Here is a 22,855-nt window from a genome sequence, read left to right as displayed (position 1 = left end):
AGAAAACAATGCCCGACCTGAAGAATTTGGAGCAAATGATTCAGCAAAGGAAACACAGCCCAGAATAACTAAGGAGATAGTACAAGAATACTTGGCTAGTTTAGATGTATTCAAGTCTCCAGGGCCAGATGAACTGCATCCAAGAGTATTAAAAGAACTGGCAGATGTGATCTCAGAACCACTGGCAGTCATCTTTGAGAATTCCTGGAGAACAGGCGAAGTCCCGGCAGACTGGAGGAGGGCAAATGTTGTCCCTATTTTCAAAAAGGGGAAAAGAGAGGACCCAAATAATTATCGCCCAGTCAGTCTGACATCAATACCAGGGAAGATTCTGGAGCAGATCATTAAGCAAACAGTCTGTGAGCACCTAGAAAGGAATGCTATGATCACCAATAGTCAGCATGGATTTCTGAAAAATAAGTCATGTCAGACTAACCTGATCTCGTTTTTTGACAGAATTACAAGCCTGGTAGATGAAGGGAACGCAGTGGATATAGCCTACCTTGATTTCAGCAAGGCATTTGACAAGGTGCCCCATGATATTCTTGTAAAGAAGCTGGTAAAATGCAGTCTTGACTATGTTACCACTCAGTGGATTTGTAACTGGCTGACTGACCGAACCCAAAGGGTGCTCATCAATGGTTCCTCTTCATCCTGGAGAAGAGTGACTAGTGGGGCGCCACAGGGTTCTGTCTTGGGCCCGGTCTTATTCAACATCTTTATCAACGACTTGGATGATGGACTCAAGGGCATCCTGATCAAATTTGCAGATGACACCAAACTGGGAGGGGTGGCTAACACCCCAGAGGACAGGATCACACTTCAAAACAACCTTGACAGATTAGAGAACTGGGCCAAAACAAACAAGATGAATTTTAACAGGGAGAAATGTAAAGTATTGCACTTGGGCAAAAAAAATGAGAGGCACAAATACAAGATGGGTGACACCTGGCTTGAGAGCAGTACATGTGAAAAGGATCTAGGAGTCTTGGTTGACCACAAACTTTACATGAGCCAACAGTGTGACGCGGCAGCTAAAAAAGCCAATGCAATTCTGGGCTGCATCAATAGGAGTATAGCATCTAGATCAAGGGAAGTAATAGTGCCACTGTATTCTGCTCTGGTCAGACCTCACCTGGAATACTGTGTCCAGTTCTGGGCACCACAATTCAAACTGGAATGTGTCCAGAGGAGGGCAACCAAAATGGTCAAAGGCCTGGAAATGATGCCTTATGAGGAACAGCTAAGGGAGCTGGGCATGTTTAGCCTGGAGAAGAGGAGGTTAAGGGGTGATATGATAGCCATGTTCAAATATAGAAAAGGATGTCACATAGAGGAGGGAGAAAGGTTGTTTTCTGCTGCTCCAGAGAAGCGGACACAGAGCAATGGATCCAAACTACAAGAAAGAAGATTCCACCTAAACATTAGGAAGAACTTCCTGACAGTAAGAGCTGTTCGACAGTGGAATTTGCTGCCAAGGAGTGTGGTGGCGTCTCCTTCTTTGGAGGTCTTTAAGCAGAGGCTTGACAACCATATGTCAGGAGTGCTCTGATGGTGTTTCCTGCTTGGCAGGGGGTTGGACTCGATGGCCCTTGTGGTCTCTTCCAACTCTATGATTCTATGTGGTCTAGAAACCAGTTTGGACAATACATCACCCAGCCCTAATCCTCACTGACCACCAGCAATCCAGATAAACCCTCACCCTTTCTCTGTCAAAAGGTACTTTAAATATTAGATCATAACCACATTGTTTGACAATGCCTTCAATATTTCATTACTATAGACTTTTACGCATAAATACCAGAACTTCACAAACACAACATGTGTTAATGAGTGATGTCCTGCTGAGTTCATTGCTGTGAAGAAAAGAGTGGACTCTGAGAGGAAGACGTCCCACACTCCAAACATCTAAATGGGTTCGTCCATGTGAGAGTCCCTGGATGTTCCTTAAACACTCCTTTGTAAATAAAGCACGTTTTGCAATCTTTTCATTTAAACTGCTTCTCCTCTTTGAGGTTGTTGATAGTTTGAAGGGTTTCAAGTACTAAACTTCTTCCTGTCCGTGAATCTGTTGATTTAGAACTTCCACTAGGACTGAACCTCTATCTACTTTCCTGATATTTATAAGGTTTGTGTTTTGTGTGAGTTTGTTGATATAAATCAAGGGTTCCACTCTGACTGAAGCTCCTTCCTCAGTCCATACATTTGAACAGTTTCTCCCCTGTGTGTCTGCTGATGGTTTCTAAGGTTTCCATTAAAACGGAAGCTCTTTCCGCACTCCATGCATTTAAATGATTTCTCCCCTGTGTGAATCCGTTGATGTGTTCTAAGGCTTCCATTATCACCAAAGCTCTTTCCACACTCCATACATTTAAATGGTTTCTCTCCTGTGTGAGTCCGTTGGTGTATATAGAGGTGTCCACTCTGACTGAAGCTCTTTCCACACTCCATACATTCATATGGTTTGTGCCCTGTGTGAATCCGTTGATGTGTTCTAAGGATTCCATTCTGACTGAAGCTCTTTCCACACTCCAAACATTTATATGGTTTCTCCCCTGTGTGAGTCCGTTGATGTTTTCTAAGACTTCCATTATCACCAAAGCTCTTTCCACACTCCATACATTTAAATGGTTTCTCCCCTGTGTGAGTCCGTTGATGTATATTGAGGTGTCCACTTTTACTAAAGCTCTTTCCGCACTCCATACATTTAAATGGTTTCTCCCCTGTGTGAGTCCGTTGATGTATTCTAAGGTTTCCATTGGAAGTGAAGCTCTTTCCACACTCCATACATTCATATGGTTTGTGCTCTGTGTGAATCCTCTCATGTAATTTAAGGGTTCCATTCTGACTGAAGCTCTTTCCACACTCCAAACATTTAAATGGTTTCTCTCCTGTGTGAGTCCGTTGATGTGTTCTAAGGATTCCATTCTGACTGAAGCTCTTTCCACACTCCAAACATTTATATGGTTTCTCCCCTGTGTGAGTCCGTTGATGTTTTCTAAGACTTCCATTATCACCAAAGCTCTTTCCACACTCCATACATTTAAATGGTTTCTCCCCTGTGTGAGTCCGTTGATGTATATTGAAGTGTCCACTCTGACAGAAGCTCTTTCCACACTCCATACATTTATATGGTTTCTCCCCTGTGTGAGTCCTTTGATGTGTTCTAAAGGCTGCATTGAAACTGAAGCTCTTTCCGCACTCCATACATTTATATGGTTCCTCCCCTGTGTGAATCCGCTGGTGTAATTTAAGGTATCCATTATTACTAAAGCTCTTTCCACACTCCAAACATTTCAATGGTTTCTCCCCTGTGTGAGTCTGCTGATGTAAACTTAAGTGTCCACTCTGACTGAAGCTCTTTCCACACTCCATACATTTATGTGGTTTCTCCCCTGTGTGAGTTCGTTGATGAGTGCTAAGTGCATCACTCCGACTGAAGCTCTTTCCACACTCCATACCTTTAAATGGTTTCTCCCCTGTTGGAGGTTGTTGATGTGAACTATGTGTGCTCATTCAATGAAGAATATTCTGCATGTCACACATTTTAATTTCTATTCCTAATGAAACTAAAGGTGCCCCATTCCCTGGAGTTCTGACTGTCTTCTCCATCTCCTTCTTCAGAGTGGGAGGAAAGGGAATCCTGTTTGGGTTTCAAGGAAGAGACCTAAGGGAAAGAAAATAAATCAAACTCCATTAGCACCTTCTCCTATATCAACATCTCCTATATTCCCCCACCTCCTCCCCATGTTCCCAATTTTTTGGAAATGAAGTTGTAATGTTAACAAATGATAGTAATTCATGAGCAGCTTTCATAATCCTCAATCAATGTTAATAAAGCAGCATGATTTTTAAAAGAATGGTGTGCTGTCTGATTTCATGCCCATCTTCTGACGCAGGACTATCCTAAAATGACACTGAAAAGCAGATATTCAAGGCAAATAGATAAACTGTACTTAGTGGGATATGTAGTACCTTTAATAAGTAGTATTAATTTACTTATTGCCTGAAGTTGTGTTTTTTCTAGAGACGAATTTATTCCGGTTCTGTCTCAAATATCATAATTATATGATGTCTTGGGGTGTTAGGAGAGCATTAGTTCCTTTGGTGGGGGTCATGTCATGCACGTTATGGGGTAATTTATCCATCAATGGTCCCCACCCTACACTCAGTTCCCACCTGTGGCTTCCAGAAGCTGTCAGGATAGAATAAGGGTCACAAGCCCAGGAACGGCTTCAACCGGCCGGCTAAACCAGGTGAGAATAGATGGTCTCAAATCCTTGGTGGGTTGGGGAATTCTGCTGCAGGTGTAGGCAGGCACTGGTGGATGGAGAGGATGAGAACAACAGTGAATCCCACAGTCAAGAAGGCAGATTCTGCCCATCCTGCTGAGGAAAGTGAAGGGCAGATGGGGCTCGTCAATCTGGGAAGGGAGGTCCTCGAGAAGGAAAACTAAACCTTCACTGCCTGGTGAGTTATCTTCAGGAAAAGAAAAGGCTATACAAATCCAGAGTGGAGTCTCTAAGATAGTTGCATGGTGTCCTGCACACCTCCTTCCAGCCACTCCAGCAGCCAAGCTGGTGCCAAACGTACTGCTCTGCTTTCCTTGGGACCATATTAGCCAGGCTGAGAAAGGGGTCTTGTTGTCTAGGCAGCCCAGGACCCCCAAACACACTGCCCAGGCAGTGCTGCTAACACAGCAGTTTCAGGCGGAGAGATGAGCTCAGACGTGTGTATCAAAATCTCTCCAATGTGGATGTGCTGTTTACATCATATGTCACTGTAAAAGTATTCAAAATATTTGTCTTTTGAAGAAAAGACCACCAAGTATCGGATGGCCCCTTCAAAGCTAATGAAAGTCTTGTGCCTGGAGCTTTTGGGGGTGCAGGACCAGGAAAGCTTCTGCCAGCATGATCCTTCCAACTGGGATTCAGGCCTCATCATGTGACAGAAACTGCCCTCATCGCTCTGGTTGATGATCTCCAATGCGCTAGAGTCTGAAGGGAAAGCTGTTTCCTGGTTCTGCTAGATCTCTCAGTGGCTTTGGAGACCTTTGGCCATGGTGTCCTACTGAACCCTCTAGAATAGAATCATAGAATCATAGAATCATAGAATCATAGAGTTGGAAGAAACCACAAGGGCCATTGAGTCCAACCCCCTGCCAAGCAGGAAACACCATCAGAGCACTCCTGACATATGGTTGTCAAGCCTCTGCTTAAAGACCTCCAAAATAGGAGACTCTACCACACTCCTTGGCAGCAAATTCCACTGTCTAACAGCTCTTACTGTCAGGAAGTTCTTCCTAATGTTTAGGTGGAATCTTCTTTCTTGTAGTTTGGATCCATTGCTCTGTGTCCGCTTCTCTGGAGCAGCAGAAAACAACCTTTCTCCCTCCTCTATGTGACATCCTTTTCTATATTTGAACATGGCTATCCTATCACCCCTTAACCTCCTCTTCTCCAGGCTAAACATGCCCAGCTCCCTTAGCCGTTCCTCATAAGGCATCGTTTCCAGGCCTTTGACCATTTTGGTTGCCCTCCTCTGGACACGTTCCAGTTTGTCAGTGTCCTTCTTGAATTGTGGTGCCCAGAACTGGACACAGTACTCCAGGTGTGGTCTGACCAGAGCAGAATACAGTGGCACTATTACTTCCCTTGATCTAGATGCTATACTCCTATTGATGCAGCCCAGAATTGCATTGGCTTTTTTAGCTGCCGCGTCACACTGTTGGCTCATGTCAAGTTTGTGGTCAACCAAGACTCCTAGATCCTTTTCACATGTACTGCTCTCAAGCCAGGTGTCACCCATCTTGTATTTGTGCCTCTCATTTTTTTTGCCCAAGTGCAATATTTTACATTTCTCCCTGTTAAAATTCATCTTGTTTGTTTTTGCCCAGTTCTCTAGGGGATCTGGGGACCCTGCTATGCAGTGGTTCCCCTCCTTCCTCCTGGGCCATGTCCAGAAAGTGGTGTTGGGGGATGACTGTTCTGACCCCTGGGCTCCCACTTGTGGGGTTCCTCAGGGCTCCGTCCTCTCCCCCATGCTTTTTAATATCTATATGAAGCTGCTGGGAGAGATCATCAGGGTTTTGGGGCTGGGTGATCACCAGTATGTGGGTGATCCCCAGCTCTTCTTCTCGTTTAAATCGGAGCCAGTGAAGGTGGTGAATGCCCCGTGTTGGTGCCTGGAGGTGGTTTGAGGATGGGTGGCAGCTAACAGATTGAGGTTGAATCCTGACAAGACAGAAGTACTGTCTCTGGGGAACAGGAGGTGGGCAGGTGTGGGGGGGGGCTGGTCCTGATGGGGTAATTGTGCCCCTAAATAACCAGGTGTGCAGCCTAGGGGTCATTTTGGACTCACAGCTGACCATGGAGGCGCAGCTCAATTCTGTGTCCAGGGCAGCTGTCTAGCAGCTCCATCTGGAACGCAGGCTGAGTCCCTCCTTCCCCGCACACTGTCTTGCCAGAGTGGTGCATGCTCTGGTTATTTCCGGCTTGGACTACTGCTATGTGGCCTACATGGGACTACCTTTGAAGGTGACCCAAAACTGCAACTGAATGGGAGCAGCTGCCAAGACCACATATCACTGCTCCTAAAGGATCTTACTTGGCTCCCAGCAGATTTTCAAGCACATGTCAAACTGTTGGTGTTGACCTTTAAGTGTCATGGCTGCATTTTCCAGGCAAAGAAAAGTATTGATCTAATGCAGGCTTCCTGAAACTCGGCAGTTTTCTTTCTGCTGAGAGCTGGTGGTGGGATCAGTTGCGATGAGGTTATGAAGAACCTTTCTTGTTTCATGGAACCAGATGAAGCTGGTTTAAACTGGAGCGAGCCAGGCTTGCTATCCAGTCCCAAGGTTACTCTGACATTTAATAGAATATAAATTACAAGGCCGAAAGGCATCTGATCCCACTTCCTAGTCTGCTATTTCTCTACTCCGCTTGTGTGATTCTTACTTGAGTGCTGTTTTGGTATGCTAAGTTAGGGTTTTACATAAGGTAGATTTTTACTATTTTTTGGATCCTGTTATGCTTCTTTGCCTTCAGTAATAAATTTATTTGCTGAATGAGATTGTTATGGAGCAGCAAGATCTGCAACCTAAAGCTCTCAACAGCCTCAGCCCTGTAGACCTAAAGGAGCATCTCCACCGACATCGCTCAGTCTGGACAGGGAGGTCCTCCTTGGAAGGTCTTCTGCTGATTCCCCCCTGGGAGAAGCGAAGTTACAGGGAAGCAGGCAGAGGGTGAGGAAGTGGGCAACATTCTGACATTTAGAAGACAGCTGAAGGCAACCCTCTACCGGGAGGTTTTTAATGTCTGATGTTTTACTGTCTTTTCTTTGTACTGGAACCAGGCAGTGGAAGAGAAACTTAAAGATGGAAGCCCGAGAGAGAGGAAAAGGTTTCTGGCTGCTTCCTGGGTGGGATTGCGGAAACCAAGAGCTGCTTCTGAGAAGGCCTCTCCCCTCCCCTCTTCCTCTTCCCTCTCCTCTCCAGGGGGACCAATGGTTGGACTGGGCAGAACCACTGCGTCTGGGCAGGGCAGGGGCTTATGGGGTGGGAAGAGGATGGAGGTTGCAGGAAGGAAGGGTGAGGGGACAGGACCCCCCACTTTCCAGGGATCTGTCTCTGGTCACCTTGAAGGGGTGGCCGATTCCTGGGTGGGAAGGAGAAGTCAAGGCAGCCCCTCCAGAGAATCCCAGCAGGCTGGGGAGAAGTCTCCCCAAATACTGATTTCCTATCTCCCCCCCCCCATTGCTGCCCTTTTCTGCCCCAGGGGTGCTCCCCCTCCCCACTTCCTCGACTCCCTCCCTCTGTCCCAGAGTCTCCCCTGCACCCAGAGGCCTCCCTTGGCGCGGCTCAGCCCTCATCCCCCATCTTTCCATCCTGGGGGGCCACCCCAAGACTAGCAGAGGAGGGACAGGGGGTCTCTATCTAGGCGTCCCTCACGCCCGTTAACCCTCCTTTATCCGTGTGAAACCCACAGGGCCCCAGGGATGCCTTCGCGGGGAAAATGGGGCAAGGGGGCCCTCGTGGGGACCCCCTGCGTAGGCGTCCCATGTCCGTCGCTGCCAAGGCGCCTAAGGGGCCATGGAAAGCCCCCTTCGCAGCACACGTGCAGGGATCCAGGCCCTGCCGACGCGGCCCACGAAAGGCGCCTTGGGGAGCTGGCGGGGGTCTCTGGGTCCTTCCCCCCTCCCTCTCCGCCCCCCGCGACCCCTTTACCTCTTTGTCCTCGCTCCCGATTCTCCTTTTCTTTCCCGCAACATCCACCGGGCGGGGGTTCCCTTCCCTGCCGCCCCGCCTTTCCTTTCCGAAGCGCCCCCCCCCCAGCTACGGGGCAGAGCAGCAATCCGGCGCAGAAGCTCCACTTGCGGGAGAAGCAGGCAGTTCGGGAGGGGGGCTCTCTCCGCTCATTCCGGAAACAGAAGCCGGATTGGAGGAGGAGCAGAAGGAAGAGGTGCGACATACGGGGGGGGGGTGAGGATTGTGGGGGCGGGGTGAGAGGAGGATGTACCGGGAAGGGAGGGATAGAGGGGGGGGGAGACGAAGGTTTCCCCCCTCCCTTCTTCGTTCAGGGGATCAGGAGAGCGGGGGAGGGGATGACCCCGGCAATCCAGCTGCAAAGTGGGGTCCCCCCCTGCAATGTTTACATTGAAAATCCTTCCCTCCCCCCGCCCCCCACGCCATGATCTTAGATCCATTCCATGTTTTAGGTATTGTTGCACATTGAGCAGCGGGTCGGGCTCTGTGACTCCTGTGTTACGGAGAAAATGGGGCTTGGGCTTTTGCACACACACACACAGAGAGAGAGAGAGAGAGAGAGAGAGAGAGAGAGAGAGAGAGAGAGAGAGAGAGACCCGACACAATTCCTCCCTTGTGTCTCCCTCAGAGGCAACACAATGCGGCCCGGAAGAAAGCAAGGCAGCTGTTGATCTATTTGCAGGCAGAGCCCCCCCCCCCCATGCGAGGAGTGAAGCAGCCCAGAACTAAAGCGCGTTGCAATTTGTGCACCCTCAAATAATCGCCCCCCCGTCACAGAGAAAGCACCCCAAAAACATCCCCGGTTGCGCCACAAAATGCGTTGTACCTGAAAATCAGATCAGACTCCATGTTGTGGCAACATGACAAGTCTGTCTGTCCGTCGGGATGCCTGACGATTCCTGCTCCCTGCCTTTTCCGGGCCAGCCTGAGAAGATCACTGGAAAGGGGGGGGGCTCAGGAAGAATCTCCTGCCACGTGACTGGGGGAGTCTGGGGGCTGACGGGGGTCAGACAGGGCTGCTGTTTTGCTCTCCTTACTATTTCAGCTCAGGTTTTACTGAAATGGGTGGATTCATTGAGGAAACGGGGCTACGCTGTAAAGAGGCCAATGTGTCTACTTTGTTACCACCCAGTGAGTTGTGTTGCAAAGGCCATTTGCAGAAAGGCTCCTGTTGTATCACCTGCGGCTACATGCCGGAGTTTGGGTCTTTTTGCGGAAATGTGTCTGTGTAAATGCGCTTATCCCCGTGCATTTATAATGGCAAGACATTAAATACCATGAAACCCACAAGCACCAGAACCATAGGCCCACATAGGAGTCCAAAAGCACAGAACGAAGCAGCCCTTAATCCCTGCCTAGCTAGCTGTCAAAGGCTGGGTGTCCAAAAACAACAACATGTTTTTTGTACCCCACCTATCAGACTGGATTGCTCCAGCCACTCTGGGCAGCTTCCAAAAGAATAAAAGGAAACATAACCCAACATAAATCATTAAAAGCTTCCCGATACGGAGCTGCTTTCAGGCATCAATGGAGGCCGTATAATGGTTTATCTCCCTGACATCTGGTGGGAGGGCGTTCCACAGGGCAGTCAGGACAACCGAGAAGGCCCCCTGTAACCTCACTTCTCGCAATGAGGGACCTGCCAGAATGAAGCGGGACCACCTGGAGGAATTATACCCTTATGCTTTCCATATAATCAGTTAGCCATATATAACCATATATCCTTATAATGCTTTTTATCCATGTTTGAATCATGAAGGCTTCTGCAAAGCTTAGGGCAAAATGCTTAGATTTGAAAAATCCAAAATGAACTCTGTCCCAGTTCTCTCCCCTTGTTCTTCTCAATGTCTCGCTAACATAAGGGGGGAAGCAATAAATCTGCTGTGCTGGCATTTTCCTCCTGTCCAGACAGGGTCCTGAGCAGCTGAAAACAGGAAGATGCTAACCGCAAAATGTCCCTGTTTGGCAGATGTTGCGTTGGAGAGCTTAACGGCCGAATACAGTTCCTTTCTCCTTTTTATTAGGGGAAAGGTCGGACTAATGTTCAGACTGAAGAAAGCAAAAGTTGGGAGGGAACTCTTAACATGATCAGGGGGCAAGGCTTGAATGCGCTCATTGGTTTTATTTTTGCTGCCGTGTACGATTGTATTCGATTATGTCATGATCGATGATGTATGTACTCAGATATAAAGCCTCAGGGCGCTAGAGCTGGGGGCCCCAGTCTCTGGAAAGGATTCCACAGGGTCAATTATTGCTCAGCAATAAATATCACTTTCTTTTTCTCCACTGCTGCGTCTGTCAGTTCTGGGACACAATTTGAGTGGGTCACTGGTACCTTAAAAATCATTGCTACAAGAAGGCCCTCGGAGCTGGACCTCAGTGTCCGGGCTGAGCGATGGACGTGGAGACGCTCCTTCCCTTCTACTGGGCTGAGACCATTTGGGGCTTCCAAGGTCAGCACCAACACTTTGAATGGTGCTCGGAAACGGACCGGGAGCCAGTGAAGATTTCTTAGGACCCGTGTTCAGGGGCCAGCTGTTAGGGGGCCTTTCAGCTGCTGTCCAAAACTGAAGGTATCCCTTGCCGGAAGTAATCCATAAACCTCTCCTCCTCCGCCTTCTCGGGATGCCATTGGAGCGCGATGCTCCGCCTCTCGAAAGAGGGAAAGGTGTGAGTTGGGTGCGCTCGGCTTGCCAAGGGTTAAACAGAAACGAGCTAGATTCCTAGACAGGAAAGTAAGACGGGGGGGGGCAGGGTCCTCCAGAGCGAAAGCCCAACCCCTCCCTTTCCTGCAAGAACTCGGGCGTGTGGGGGTCCCGTTGGTTCGGCTCTGCAGAGGCTGCCGGGGGGGGGGCTGCTGGGATCCGGTGAGTCTCCTCTCTCCCAGCATAGGGCCCATGGGGAGAGCGGGGGTCCCAGCGCTGCATGGCGAGAGGGGGGCAAGTCAGGGCGCGGAGAGTCGCAGGAGGGCGGCAGCTCTGCTCTTGCTTTGCATGGATGCGCTGCTGGCCCCTTGGATCCAGAGCGGGGAAATGCATGCAGAGAAACCCCATTCGGATGAATGGATCAGTCCCCTTGTATAACAGAGGTTGTAGGTGGATGGAAACGTTCGGACATTCGGTACCTAAAACCTCACCTGTGCAAGGAAGGAAGACGGAGGGCAGAGAAGAGAAAGCGCTTCCTCTTGCAGGGCAGAGTAAAACCTGTGGAACTCCCTCCCACAAGAGGCAGGGAGGCCACCAGTGGTTGCAGGAATTGATGTATAGGTTGGGGGGGGGTTGCCCCTCCAGCAGATCTCATGCACATGCAGCCCACTACCAAAATCAGCATAATCACTTTTGTGACTTGTGTGATTTGTCCCCACAAAACACTTCATCACAGTTTCTTCCTCTCTATTCAAAGGGCCTCTGCTGCACGATACCAAATGTAAGAATTCACTGAAAAATGTCTCTATGTACTGACTCACTGGGAAAACTTCAGAAATCCACATAGACATGTGAGCTCAGCTACTCAGCAGCCCCTCTGCCTGAGTGATAATCCTTGGCATCCTGATACCTGAGTACCAGACAGGTAGCCATTGTAGAAATACCAAACTCAGATGAAGACAAAAGGGTGTGATTCACTTGGCTGGGAAAAGGAAGTATCTGTTTTGTTTCACTTGATGGGTGTTTGGTGGAGGGCAGGGGGAACCATGGGGCAGGGTCCAGGATGCTCAGATTCCTGCCACCAGACCTCCCCTTTCATGATGTAACCGTGATGTATGAGTGATGTAGTGGGGGGGGCATAACATGGGGATTAAAGGTAAAGGGTAAAGGGACCCCTGACTGTTAGGTCCAGTTGCGGACGACTTTGGGGTTGCAGCGCTCATCTCGCTTTATTGGCAGCCAACATTTGTCTGCAGACAGTTTCCGGGTCATGTGGCCAGCATGACTAAGCCACTTCTGGCGAACCAGAGCAGCGCACGGAAACACTATTTACCTTCTCACCACAGCAGTACCTATTTATCTACTTGCACTTGACATGCTTTTGAACTGCTGGGTTGGCAGGAGCTGGGACCGAGCAACGGGAGCTCACCCCATCACAGGGATTCGAACCACCAACCTTCCAATCGGCAAGCCCTAGGCTCTGTGGTTTATTAGCGCCACCCGCTAATAAAAGTTTGGGTTCTCTTTTGTGTGGGGCTTCCATCTTGTTTCACCTGGTGGCAGGTGGGAGTCCTGTGGTGACAGACTTCAATCAAGACCAAGCCTACTGGCTGCTCTTTTGCTCTGGTATTCCTGGCTGGTGTCCTTGTTTCTTGTCCAAGGGAGCCCTCAGATTTCTCCGTTAGCACAATCAAGGTGGCGTTCAAAGAGGAGGAGACCGATCTGTGGAGAAGGAGGAGAGGGCGATGGGGGGCTCCTCTGCTCTGTCTCCCCCATAGGAGGCTGTCATGAGACAAAGGTTCTTGAGAGCAGGAGCAGCAAGCCCTACATCTTTCAAGCTTGCTGGCTGTTAACTGTTAACAGCTAATTGCTGAGTCACTGTAACTCAGGATTCATCTCGAGTGATGACTCATTTTCCCCTTGCCTTTTCCTGTAAGACCTATTGCAGTTGTTAAGAGTCGTCAACAGGCTCATCTCAGCTATCTGCCAATCACCCATTCCCACCACCCTTCTGAGTAATACCCCTCCCCACCTTCTCACTATATAGAAGGATCTGGCAACTTCTGTTTCAGTGTATCTGAAGAAGTGTGCATGCACACGAAAGCTCATACCAAGAACTAACTTAGTTGGTCTTTAAGGTGCTACTGGAAGGAATTTTTTTATTTTGACTATGGCAGACCAACACGGCTACCTACCTTTAACTCTCCCTAGAAAAGTAGCCAGTCTCTCTGTGGGCCTCAGGAGCTGAGTAGTATTGCTTTGTGTTGTTGCTGTGAATGTGTAGCGGAGTCGCCTTCAAGGGCAGTTCCACACAGAGAGCGTTGCCACCATCCCATCTGGCGCAGAGCAGGGAAGACCAGGGCCATGTCTTCTCTGTCCCAAAAGGTCTGTGGGGTGGGGAATTAGCCCGAGCTGGACATGGGCACCTGAGCCTCAAGCAACCATGATGGACCCAGGAGTGCCCTCAAGTATTCATGACTGGGGAGGGGGAGTGTTAAGCAATGTAACATCATCATCGTTACTGCTTGTTCCCTGCCCATCACCCGAATTTCCAAGAGCAGATTACAATTTTCTTTAAAAAGCAATAAGAACAGTTGAAAACACATTACACTCATAGAAAGGCGAGTTCCACTTTATTTGCTTTTGAGTGCTGACCTTTGACCCCACCCACATGTCATTTGGCCCTCATAAGTTAGCCAGATAAGGGAATAAATGGGCTCTGAAGTGGGGTTGGGCAGGAGAGCAACTCTTGAGGAGTCCTGAGTTAGGACCCCCACTATAACCCAATGCTCAGATAACACTCAGTACAAATGACTCACTTGTCAATCACAGTTCTGACTTCATTCCTTGACTGAAAACTCTGAAAGGCAGGAGCAAAGACCAACAGTTCCCTGCACATTTTGCATGGTCACTTTCCCTCTAGGAGGGCTGGAGACTTACTTCACCTTCTCCTTTTTATAGAAACCTCAGAGTCTGGGTTGTGGTGCAGTCCAGAGCTGGCTCTTCCAAGACTCATACATACTTCCTCAAGGAACATTTTTCTCCTCCAGGCAATATGTCAGTTTTGTAACAGAACAATGTATTCGGTTTGTAGAATTTCCTAGCACCTCTGATTTGGACAGACAGAACTTGGCAGAAGATCAAGGGATTCCTTCATCTCTCTTGGAGGCTTCCTGAGAGCACAGATGGATGAGCAAGACTCAGCTGGCCCTGAAGCAGGAAGAGGCCAGGCCATGGAAACGGGGAGCAGTGGGAGATTCTGGGGGGAAACTGTGCAGAAGATCCCGGGAGAGGAGGACACTCTCCACTCAGAGGTGCAGAGCAAGCAATTGAGGCAGTTCTGCTATCAGGAGGCCAAAGGACCCCGGAAGGTTTGCAGCCGACTTTACTGCCTTGACCATCAGTGGCTGAAGCCAGAAAGGCACACGAAAGCTGAGATGCTGGACCTGGTGATCTTGGAGCAGTTCCTGGCTGTCCTTCCACTGGAGATGGAGAACTGGGTGAGGGAATGCGGAGCAGAGACCAGTTCCCAGGCAGTGGCCCTGGCCCAGGGGTATGCAACCCGTGGCTCCGGAGCCGCATGTGGCTCTTTTACACCTTTGCCGCGGCTCCGGGGCAGATACTAGCGAGGGGAGGAGGCGCATTGTGCGCCCCGACACTCCCCACTGTGGCGGGCGCTGTACTGGCTGTGACGTTGCATGGGGGCGGTGCGTGCATTAGTCACGCACCGTCCCAACATCACCTTCCCGCCCGCTGTCAGATCAGAGGGCAGCGGCGCACATACTTTAAATGTCACAATGGTTTTGCGGCTCCCAGGTTTTGTTTTTTTCTTCGGAAACGGGTCCAAGTGGCTCTTTTTGTCTTAAAGGTTGCAGACCCCTGCCCTGGCCGAAGGTTTCCTCCTGAGTCAGGCAGAGGAGAAGAAGCAGGCAGAGCAGCAGGTGAGAGAGACTTTCCTCTGAATACTCCCAAGGGGCTCCGAACGTGAGTGAGGGTATCTGAAAATTCTCCATCCTTTTTTGGAAAGCAGCCATTGAATGTTATCAGATTGCCCTTCAGTTTTTGCCTCTGTCTTCCTTTTCTAACTCTTCTTCATATTCTCTGTTTTGAATCTTTGTTGCTATTTCAGAGACAGGATCTGATTGCAGAAATGGGCCCAGATTCCTCTGAGACCAAAAGGACTCCGTTGGACACCAGAGAGAGGCTGCTGGGTAAGGAAGGAGCCCGTTCTCTGTTTGGTCCCTTTCTGTGGATATCAAAACGAATCCATGGGTTCTTTTCCTCTTTTTGGGGGGGGGTAGACACTTGGGGCCAGGAGCACCTAGGAGGGAGATGTATTTTTAAACCCAACTAAATTATGAAATGGGTCCAAATGTCCAGATGCACTCAGAAGGTGAGACTTTTTTGGGAGCAGCTGCACTCCTGGCTTCCCACTTACTTCTGTCTCTTGCAGGTGACCAGATGATGCCAGCAAGACCTCCTCTTCCATCTATTCCTGGTGGTGAAGGAGAAGCAACGGCTGTGGAAGCAGCTCAGGTAGAGGGAGGGAGCCCTGTGGGGAAGGGGGCTGAGGGGTGGGGCAGCCAGGGTGCCTCTGGCCCCCGAGGAATCTCTCTCCTCCTCTTGGCTTCTGCCCAAGCTTCTCTGAAGGCATCTTTGTCAAGGGCAGCCTAGACAGAAACCAGGAGGCTGGGAATGCCATTCGAGAAGCTTAATGTGCTGAGAATAAGGAACAGCCACCTTGCCTTAACTCACCTTCTGACGGTCAATAGAATGATTCATAAGTCATTGTCGTTTTACTTGTAGAGTTATCATTGAATGCTAAAACAGGCTTCTAAGCAGTTCATCAAGCCTCAAAAATAGTTCCCAGGAATCACCTATCTTGTCGCATCAGTTGCACAATGGGGTTTCCCCACCTTCTCCTACCCCTTTTAATGCGCAGAAAGAAACAGCAATGTGTAGCAGACACCCTTAGTGCTGTCTAAAAAGGACCTCTTCATTTCTCTCTTAGGGTCCAGTGTGCTTTGAAGATGTCGCTGTTCATTTCACAGATGAGGAATGGGCGTTGCTGGATCCTGACCAGAGAGCTCTGCATAAGGAAGTCATGGAGGAGAATCACAGAATTGTGGCCTCTCTCAGTAAGGTTCCCTTGTGGATCATGACCTCTGTTTAGAAATTCCATGCATATCTCTCTCTGATAAGCCTCCCTGGTTTTGAGGGAGGTCTGCAGGGCCACTTGCAGCATTTGGGATTCTAATACCCCCCCAAACTCACCTTAAATGGAGGGCTATCAGCATGTTTTGACCGTGGACATGATGAAGCCAACATAGACCTTGCTGAGAATGAAATGGGAACATGCTGGGAATCTGAGGTCAGGAGAACACATCTTTGTTGACACTGTCCTGCCTTCTATTGCCCAAAATCTTCCTGATATGGAGCATATGGAAGACATTGAGGGTTTTCCCCCCTAATGGTTGTAATTGTCCACAATTCACTTCACAAACTGCTTGCTCAACGCACAACCCTGATAGACCTCCCACTTGGCATTGAAGAGTTAGTAACACATTTGCCTTGCCAATACACTTGTCCAGGTCAGCATCGATGAAGAGGTTGTTGGTTATGGTAGAACCTCCTAGGGAGACAAAATCATCCACCACCTCCAGTGTCTGAAACTCCCATAGGCGCATTTTGCAACAGGGAATTTCATAGACACGAGCAGTTTCTGAGCTCTGCGCGCAGTACTGCACTTAAGATTTCAGATTAAAACTGCGGAGTGGAAGGAAAGCAGGACCTTTTTCTGCCTCCCCACCTCCAGCTACTCTCTGAAGGCTGAAGGAGAGACCTGTCAAGGTGGTGTCTGCTCTTCGCAATAAACACCCTCTGCTCACTCAGAGAGATATTTACAGTTCTTTATTTACATATGTACGAACAGCTACAGTTCAAAATCATGCATCTGAATCTGACCAGTCAGATTCGGGGAGTGGCTTCCTTCGGCTCCTTCTCCAACCCAGCAGATGTGGGAATCTCGCAAGACGTCTTTGATTCTCTCCTTGCCTTTGCCAAAGGCACTGCTTCCCCTTCTGTTCCTGAACTCCCTGGTTGGTGGCAGGGCTCTCCAGTACTGCAGAACCCTGACACCACTTGACTGCTCTCCGCCTTCTCCTCCCCTACTTCGTCCATCATTTCCCTGTTTTCCCTGTCTGACTGTCCCTGCTCTGATACTCCCCTTTCCCTTGACCCAAGGGCTGTCTATCCCGTGACATCACCCCCCACTAAGCCCCCCCATCTGTCTCGCTTTCGATGTCTTCTGAGGATCTGAAACCTACAAGTGGTGATATACCTGTGGGTGCGTGCATTGTGTTATTGTATGCAAGCTCTGCCAGGCTCAATTTCCTCAAAACTTCTCTCTCTGTTCTCCCCTTGCCTGTCTGTCCCATGACAAGACCTTCTTAAAAAATCAGGGGGTGGGGGTGGGCAGGGGAAGGACTAGACCATGTGAAAAATGAACATATTATTTTAGCTGCTGTTCATTCCTTTTCAACTTTGTATTTTTGTCATATGAAAGTGCACCTAGACATTCCATTTTTGAGCCCATAACCTAGGTATAAGGTCCTCTTTATGTCCTAGCTGTCCTATCTCTGTTTCTAACACTGACCACCTCTAGTGTGTGGTCAGCAATGTTGATGCATGGAATTCTTCCTCTATCACAAGGGTTAGTGATCAATCTTCAATACAGTGGCACTCCATTTCTTCCTGCAGCTCTAATCCATTTCTTTCTTCATTGCAGGTGGTGCTGATTTGGAAATTGAGAACGAGGACGCCCATGACACAATCCACACAGTGGAGAAGCCATTGCCACTCTTGGAGTGTGGAGAGAGCTTCAGTCACAGCTCCCATTCGACTACCCACCAAATAAATGCTATTGGGAAGAAACCCTCTCAGTTCTCTGAATGGGGGAAAAAATTCTGTTGGAATGAAAGTCTAACTTCACAGGAAATGATTCCCACAGGGGAGGACCCACTGAAATGCTTGGAATGTGGAAAGAGCTTCAGTAAGAGTGCACATCTCATTTCGCATCAAATAATTCATACAGGCGAGAAACCCTATCAGTGCTTAGAATGTAGGAAAAGCTTTAATACAAGCAAAACCTTCCGTACACACCAGAGAATTCACAGGGGGGAGAAGCCATTTGAATGCCAAGAGTGTGGAAAGAGCTTCAGTCAGAGAGCCCATCAAATAATTCATACAGGTGAGAAACCCTATCAGTGCTCGGAATGTGGGCGGAGCTTCAATCACAGGACGACTCTCACGGTCCATCAAAGGATTCACAGTGGTGAGAAACCCTATCAGTGCTCGGAATGTGGGAAGAGTTTCACTGTGAGCTCCCATCTCACTTCCCACCAAAGAATTCATACTGGGGAGAAACCATATAAATGTGTGAATTGTGGAAAGGGCTTCACCCAAAAGGCAAGTCTCACTTCCCATCAAAGAATTCACAGTGGTGAAAAACCTTATCAATGCATGGAATGTGGGAAGAGCTTCAGTTGGAAGCAAAGTCTCACTTCCCACCAAAGAATTCACAGTGGTGAGAAACCCTATCAGTGCTCGGAATGTGGAAAGAGATTCTCCCAGAGAGCCAATCTCAGTTCCCACCAAAGAATTCACACAGGGGGAAAACTATATCAGTGCTTGGAATGTGGAAAGAACTTCGGTCTCAGGGCCCATCTCACTACCCATCAAAGCATTCATACCAGGGAGAAACCCTATCAATGCTTGGATTGTGGAAAGAGTTTCCTACAGAGAGCTGATCTCACTTCACACCAAAGAATTCACACAGGGGAGAAACCATATCAGTGCTTGGAATGTGGGAAGAGCCTCACTGTGAGCACTGGTCTTACTTCCCACCAAAAAATTCATATTGGGGAGAAACCCTATCAATGTGTGAATTGTGGAAAGAGCTTCACCCAGAAGCAAAGTCTCACTTCCCACCAAAGAATTCACAGTGGTGAGAAACCATATCAGTGCTTAGAATGTGGAAAGAGTTTCTGCCAGAGAGCCAATCTCACTTCTCACCAAAGAATTCACACAGGTGAAAAACCCTATCAGTGCTTGGAATGTGGCAAGAGCTTCAGTCTGAAGAAAAGTCTCACTCATCACCAAAGAATTCACAGTGGTGAGAAACCCTATCAGTGCTCGGAATGTGGAAAGAGTTTCTGCCAGAGAGTCAATCTCACTCATCACCAAAGAATTCACACAGGTGAAAAACCCTATCAGTGCTTGGAATGTGGCAAGAGCTTCAGTCTGAAGAAAAGTCTCACTTCCCACCAAAGCATTCATACTGGGGAGAAACCCTATCGATGCTTGGATTGTGGAAAGAGTTTCTGCCAGAGAGCCGATCTCACTTCCCACCAAAGAATTCACACAGGAGAGAAACCATATCAGTGCTTGGAATGTGGAAAGAATTTCCGCCAGAAAGCCCATCTCACATCCCACCAAAGAATTCACACAGGGGAGAAACCCTATCAGTGCTTGGAATGTGGGAAGAGTTTCCACCAGAAAGTCAACCTCACATCCCACCAAAGAATTCACACAGGGGAGAAACCATATCAGTGCTTGGAATGTGGAAAGAATTTCTGCCAGAAAGTCAGCCTCACTTCCGACCAAAGAATTCACACAGGGGAGAAACCCTATAAGTGCTTGGAATGTGGAAAGAGCTTCAGTCATAAGCAAAGTCTCCCTTCCCATCAAAGAATTCACAGTGGTGAGAAACCTTATCAGTGCTCGGAATGTGGGAAGGGCTTTGGAAAGAAGACCAAGCTCATGGCCCATCGACGAACTCACAGTGGTGAGAAACCCTATCAATGCTTGGATTGTGGAAAGAGTTTCAGCCAAAGGGCCAATCTAACTTGCCATGAAATAATAATAAATAATAATAAATTTTATTTATATCCCGCCCTCCCCAGCCGAAGCCGGGCTCAGGGCGGCTAACAACACTAAAATAGTGCAACATTATAAAAACATCATAAGAATTAATTAAAATCAGAATTGATGGCAACCATAAACTAAAGTATTGTAAGGATTGCCAAAGGAGGGAGTCAGGCTGTGCCCTAACCAAAGGCCTGGTGGAACAGCTCTGTCTTGCAGGCCCTGCGGAAAGATGTCAAGTCCTGCAGGGCCCTTGTCTCTTGTGACAGAGCGTTCCACCAGGTTGGAGCCGCAGCCGAAAAAGCCCTGGCTCTAGTTGAGGCCAGCCTAACCTCTCTGAGGCCTGGGACCTTCAAGGTGTTTTTATTTGAGGACCGTAAGTTCCTCTGTGGGGCATACCAGGAGAGGCGGTCCCCTAGATACGAGGGTCCTAGGCCGTATAGGGCTTTGAAGGTTAAAACCAGCACCTTAAACCTGATCCTGTACTCCACCGGGAGCCAGTGCAGCTGGTATAGCACCGGATTCCACACAGGTGAGAAACCATATCACTGCTTGGAATGTGGGAAGAGCTTCAACCAGAAGCAAAGTCTCACTTCCCACCAAAGAATTCACACAGGGGAGAAACCTTATCAGTGCTTGGAATGTGGAAAGAGCTTTGGTAAGAGAACCAAGCTCATGGCTCACCAAAGAATTCACAGTGGTGAGAAACCCTATCAATGTGTGAAATGTGGAAAGAGTTTCTGCCAGAAAGCCCATCTCACATCCCACCAAAGAATCCACACTGGGGAGAAACCCTATCAGTGCTTGGAATGTGGGAAGAGCTTCAGTAAGAGGACTAACCTCATGGCCCATCAAAGAATCCACACTGGGGAGAAACCCTATCAGTGCTTGGAATGTGGAAAGAGCTTCAGTAAGAGGACTAACCTCATGGCCCATCAAAGAATCCACACTGGGGAGAAACCCTATCAGTGCTTGGAATGTGGGAAGAGCTTCACCCGGAAGGACAACCTCACTTCCCACCAAAGAATTCACACAGGGGAGAAACCTTATCAGTGCTTGGAATGTGCAAAGAGCTTTGGTAAGAGGACCAAGCTCATGGCTCACCAAAGAATTCACAGTGGTGAGAAACCCTATCAGTGCTTGGAATGTGGAAAGAGTTTCTGCCAGAAAGCCCATCTCACTTCCCACCAAAGAATTCACAGTGGTGAGAAACCCTATCAGTGCTTGGAATGTGGGAAGAGCTTCAGTAAGATGACTAATCTCATGGCCCATCAAAGAGTTCATACAGGGGAGAATCATAGAATTTTAGACCTGCAGGAGACTTCTGGGTCGTCTAGTCCACTGCAGGACTCTCAACTAAAGTATCCATGACATTTTGCCTTCAAACATCTCCTTACAAACCTCCAAGGAAGGAGAGTCCACAACCTTCCAAGGGCGTCTCTAATTTGAAGCCATTGGTTTGGGTCCCAGCCTCCAGAGCCGGTGAAAACAAGCTTGTTCAATCTTCCACCTGACAGCCCTCCCTGTTTCTCAGAAGGCTTGGTTTCCCAATGCTTAATTGTCTTGCTCACCCCCCCCCCTCTGCACACCTTCCAGCTTGTCAAAATCCTTCTTAAATTGGGGCACCCAGAACTGGACACAGGACTCCAGGTGTGGTCTGAACAAGGCAGAAGAAAGTGGGGCTATTACTTCTCTTGATCTGGACACTTGACTTCTTTGGACGCAACCTAGAATAACAGCCTTTTTTGCTGCTGAATCATACTGTTGACTCATGTTAGCCTAAGACCCCTTTTCCACATGTACTACTGGCAAGCCCGGTATCCCCCATCTTATATTTGTGCAGCAAATTCTTCTTGCCTAAGAGCAGAATCTTACCTTTCTGCTTAGTGAAATTTATTGGATGCCTTTATATACCACCTCTTTCTTCAAGAAGCTCAGTGAGGTGTTGAGTCGTTCTCCCCCTCATGGTTTAATCCTGACAACAACCCTGTTAGGTAGGTTGGGCTGTGAAGCCATCACCCAGTGACTGAGTGGAGATTGGAACCCAGGTCTCCCAGTTCCTAGTCCAAAACTCTTAAGCACTGCACCCCACTGGCTCTCGAATGAGACTCTTGGAAAGTGCATGCATGCGCATTTCCAGAATTTTGCATTTCAGTGCATTTCAGTGCAATGTCTTGGTGTTTGTAGTTAAAGTTTTATACGCATGTATCAATGACATTAATATAATAATGGTAATTACAGTAGAAGAGTAAATTTTAGGAAATGCTAGACAGCGATAGGGTTAGTTTGGAATGCTGGGGTTGAAAAATTGAACAATTGAACAATTTCCACATTAATCACAAGAAGATCTAAAATATAAATACAAAACGGCAACAGCAACAACCCCCAAAAAAGCCCCATGTCATGTATTGATGAAGTTGTTAGAAAATTTATTATGGGAAAGGGGGTAAAAGTCTTAATCTTCTCAGGGTTCCTACTCTTTGTGTGAATGAACCTTGTTGCTACAAATAAAGATCAGGTCTACTGACCGCTGTTTTGCTCTTTTAACTTGCCTGGATTCTCCTTCTTTGCTGACCCTGGAGGGACCGTGGGGTGTGGCCCCCTAGGGAGCTGGGCAGCGGAGGAAATCAGCACCCCAGGATTTTTTCCTTCTCAGTGCTTCTCCACCTGAGCCTCTTACCTAAAAGCCTGACACCCCGCAATGAGACAGGATTGTGTCCCTGCCCTCAGCAAACAAAATAGCTCCCCCCTCCCAAGATACTGAGGTGCCCTGAGGGCTGTGCGGGACCCCCAGTCATTGAAATGAAAAGGGGAGAGGCTCAGGAAAGTTTCAGGGAGCAGGCAAGGAGGGGGCAGCACAGGCTCCAGAAGCTCCGTCTCGCTCATTCCTCCACGCCACTTCCCTCCCCCAATTATACCTGCCTCCCCCCCATGGCTCCTTCACAAGTGTGGGGAAGCTGCACCCCCTCTGCCCCCCCCGTCACAGTTCCTTTAAGATCCCAAGTTGCAGGGAGAAGGTTCA

At 48.5% G+C, this 22,855-nt stretch overlaps 3 protein-coding genes across 3 annotated transcripts in view; 1 reads left to right on the top strand and 2 right to left on the bottom strand.

Moving 5' to 3' along the window:
- Positions 1-10,836, bottom strand: part of LOC309541261 (uncharacterized protein) — a 51,382-nt gene extending 40,546 nt beyond the window's left edge. Inside the window, exons 1-2 of the mRNA XM_082238907.1 lie at positions 10,599-10,836; positions 4,180-4,320 (exon numbers count right to left, since the gene is read on the bottom strand). The gene's annotated coding sequence lies outside the window, so the exon portion shown is untranslated. The remainder of the gene's footprint in view (positions 1-4,179; positions 4,321-10,598) is intronic.
- Positions 1-19,896, top strand: part of LOC309542458 (uncharacterized protein) — a gene marked incomplete at its 3' end in the record, with an annotated part of 32,204 nt that extends 12,308 nt beyond the window's left edge. Inside the window, exons 2-5 of the mRNA XM_082241257.1 lie at positions 15,038-15,119; positions 15,362-15,444; positions 15,920-16,046; positions 17,696-19,896. Of these exons, the coding sequence (XP_082097383.1) occupies positions 15,059-15,119; positions 15,362-15,444; positions 15,920-16,046; positions 17,696-19,896 (2,472 nt within the window). The 5' untranslated portion in view covers positions 15,038-15,058. The remainder of the gene's footprint in view (positions 1-15,037; positions 15,120-15,361; positions 15,445-15,919; positions 16,047-17,695) is intronic.
- LOC309541273 (uncharacterized protein) overlaps positions 1-22,855 on the bottom strand; it is a 109,364-nt gene that overhangs the window by 40,546 nt on the left and 45,963 nt on the right. The gene's annotated exons all lie outside the window — the stretch shown is intronic.

Source organism: Podarcis vaucheri (genome assembly GCF_965113315.1).
Source record: "Podarcis vaucheri genome assembly, chromosome: 10".
NCBI classification, from domain to species: Eukaryota; Metazoa; Chordata; class Lepidosauria; order Squamata; family Lacertidae; genus Podarcis; species Podarcis vaucheri.
This window is presented reverse-complemented; position numbering and strand designations above follow the sequence as displayed.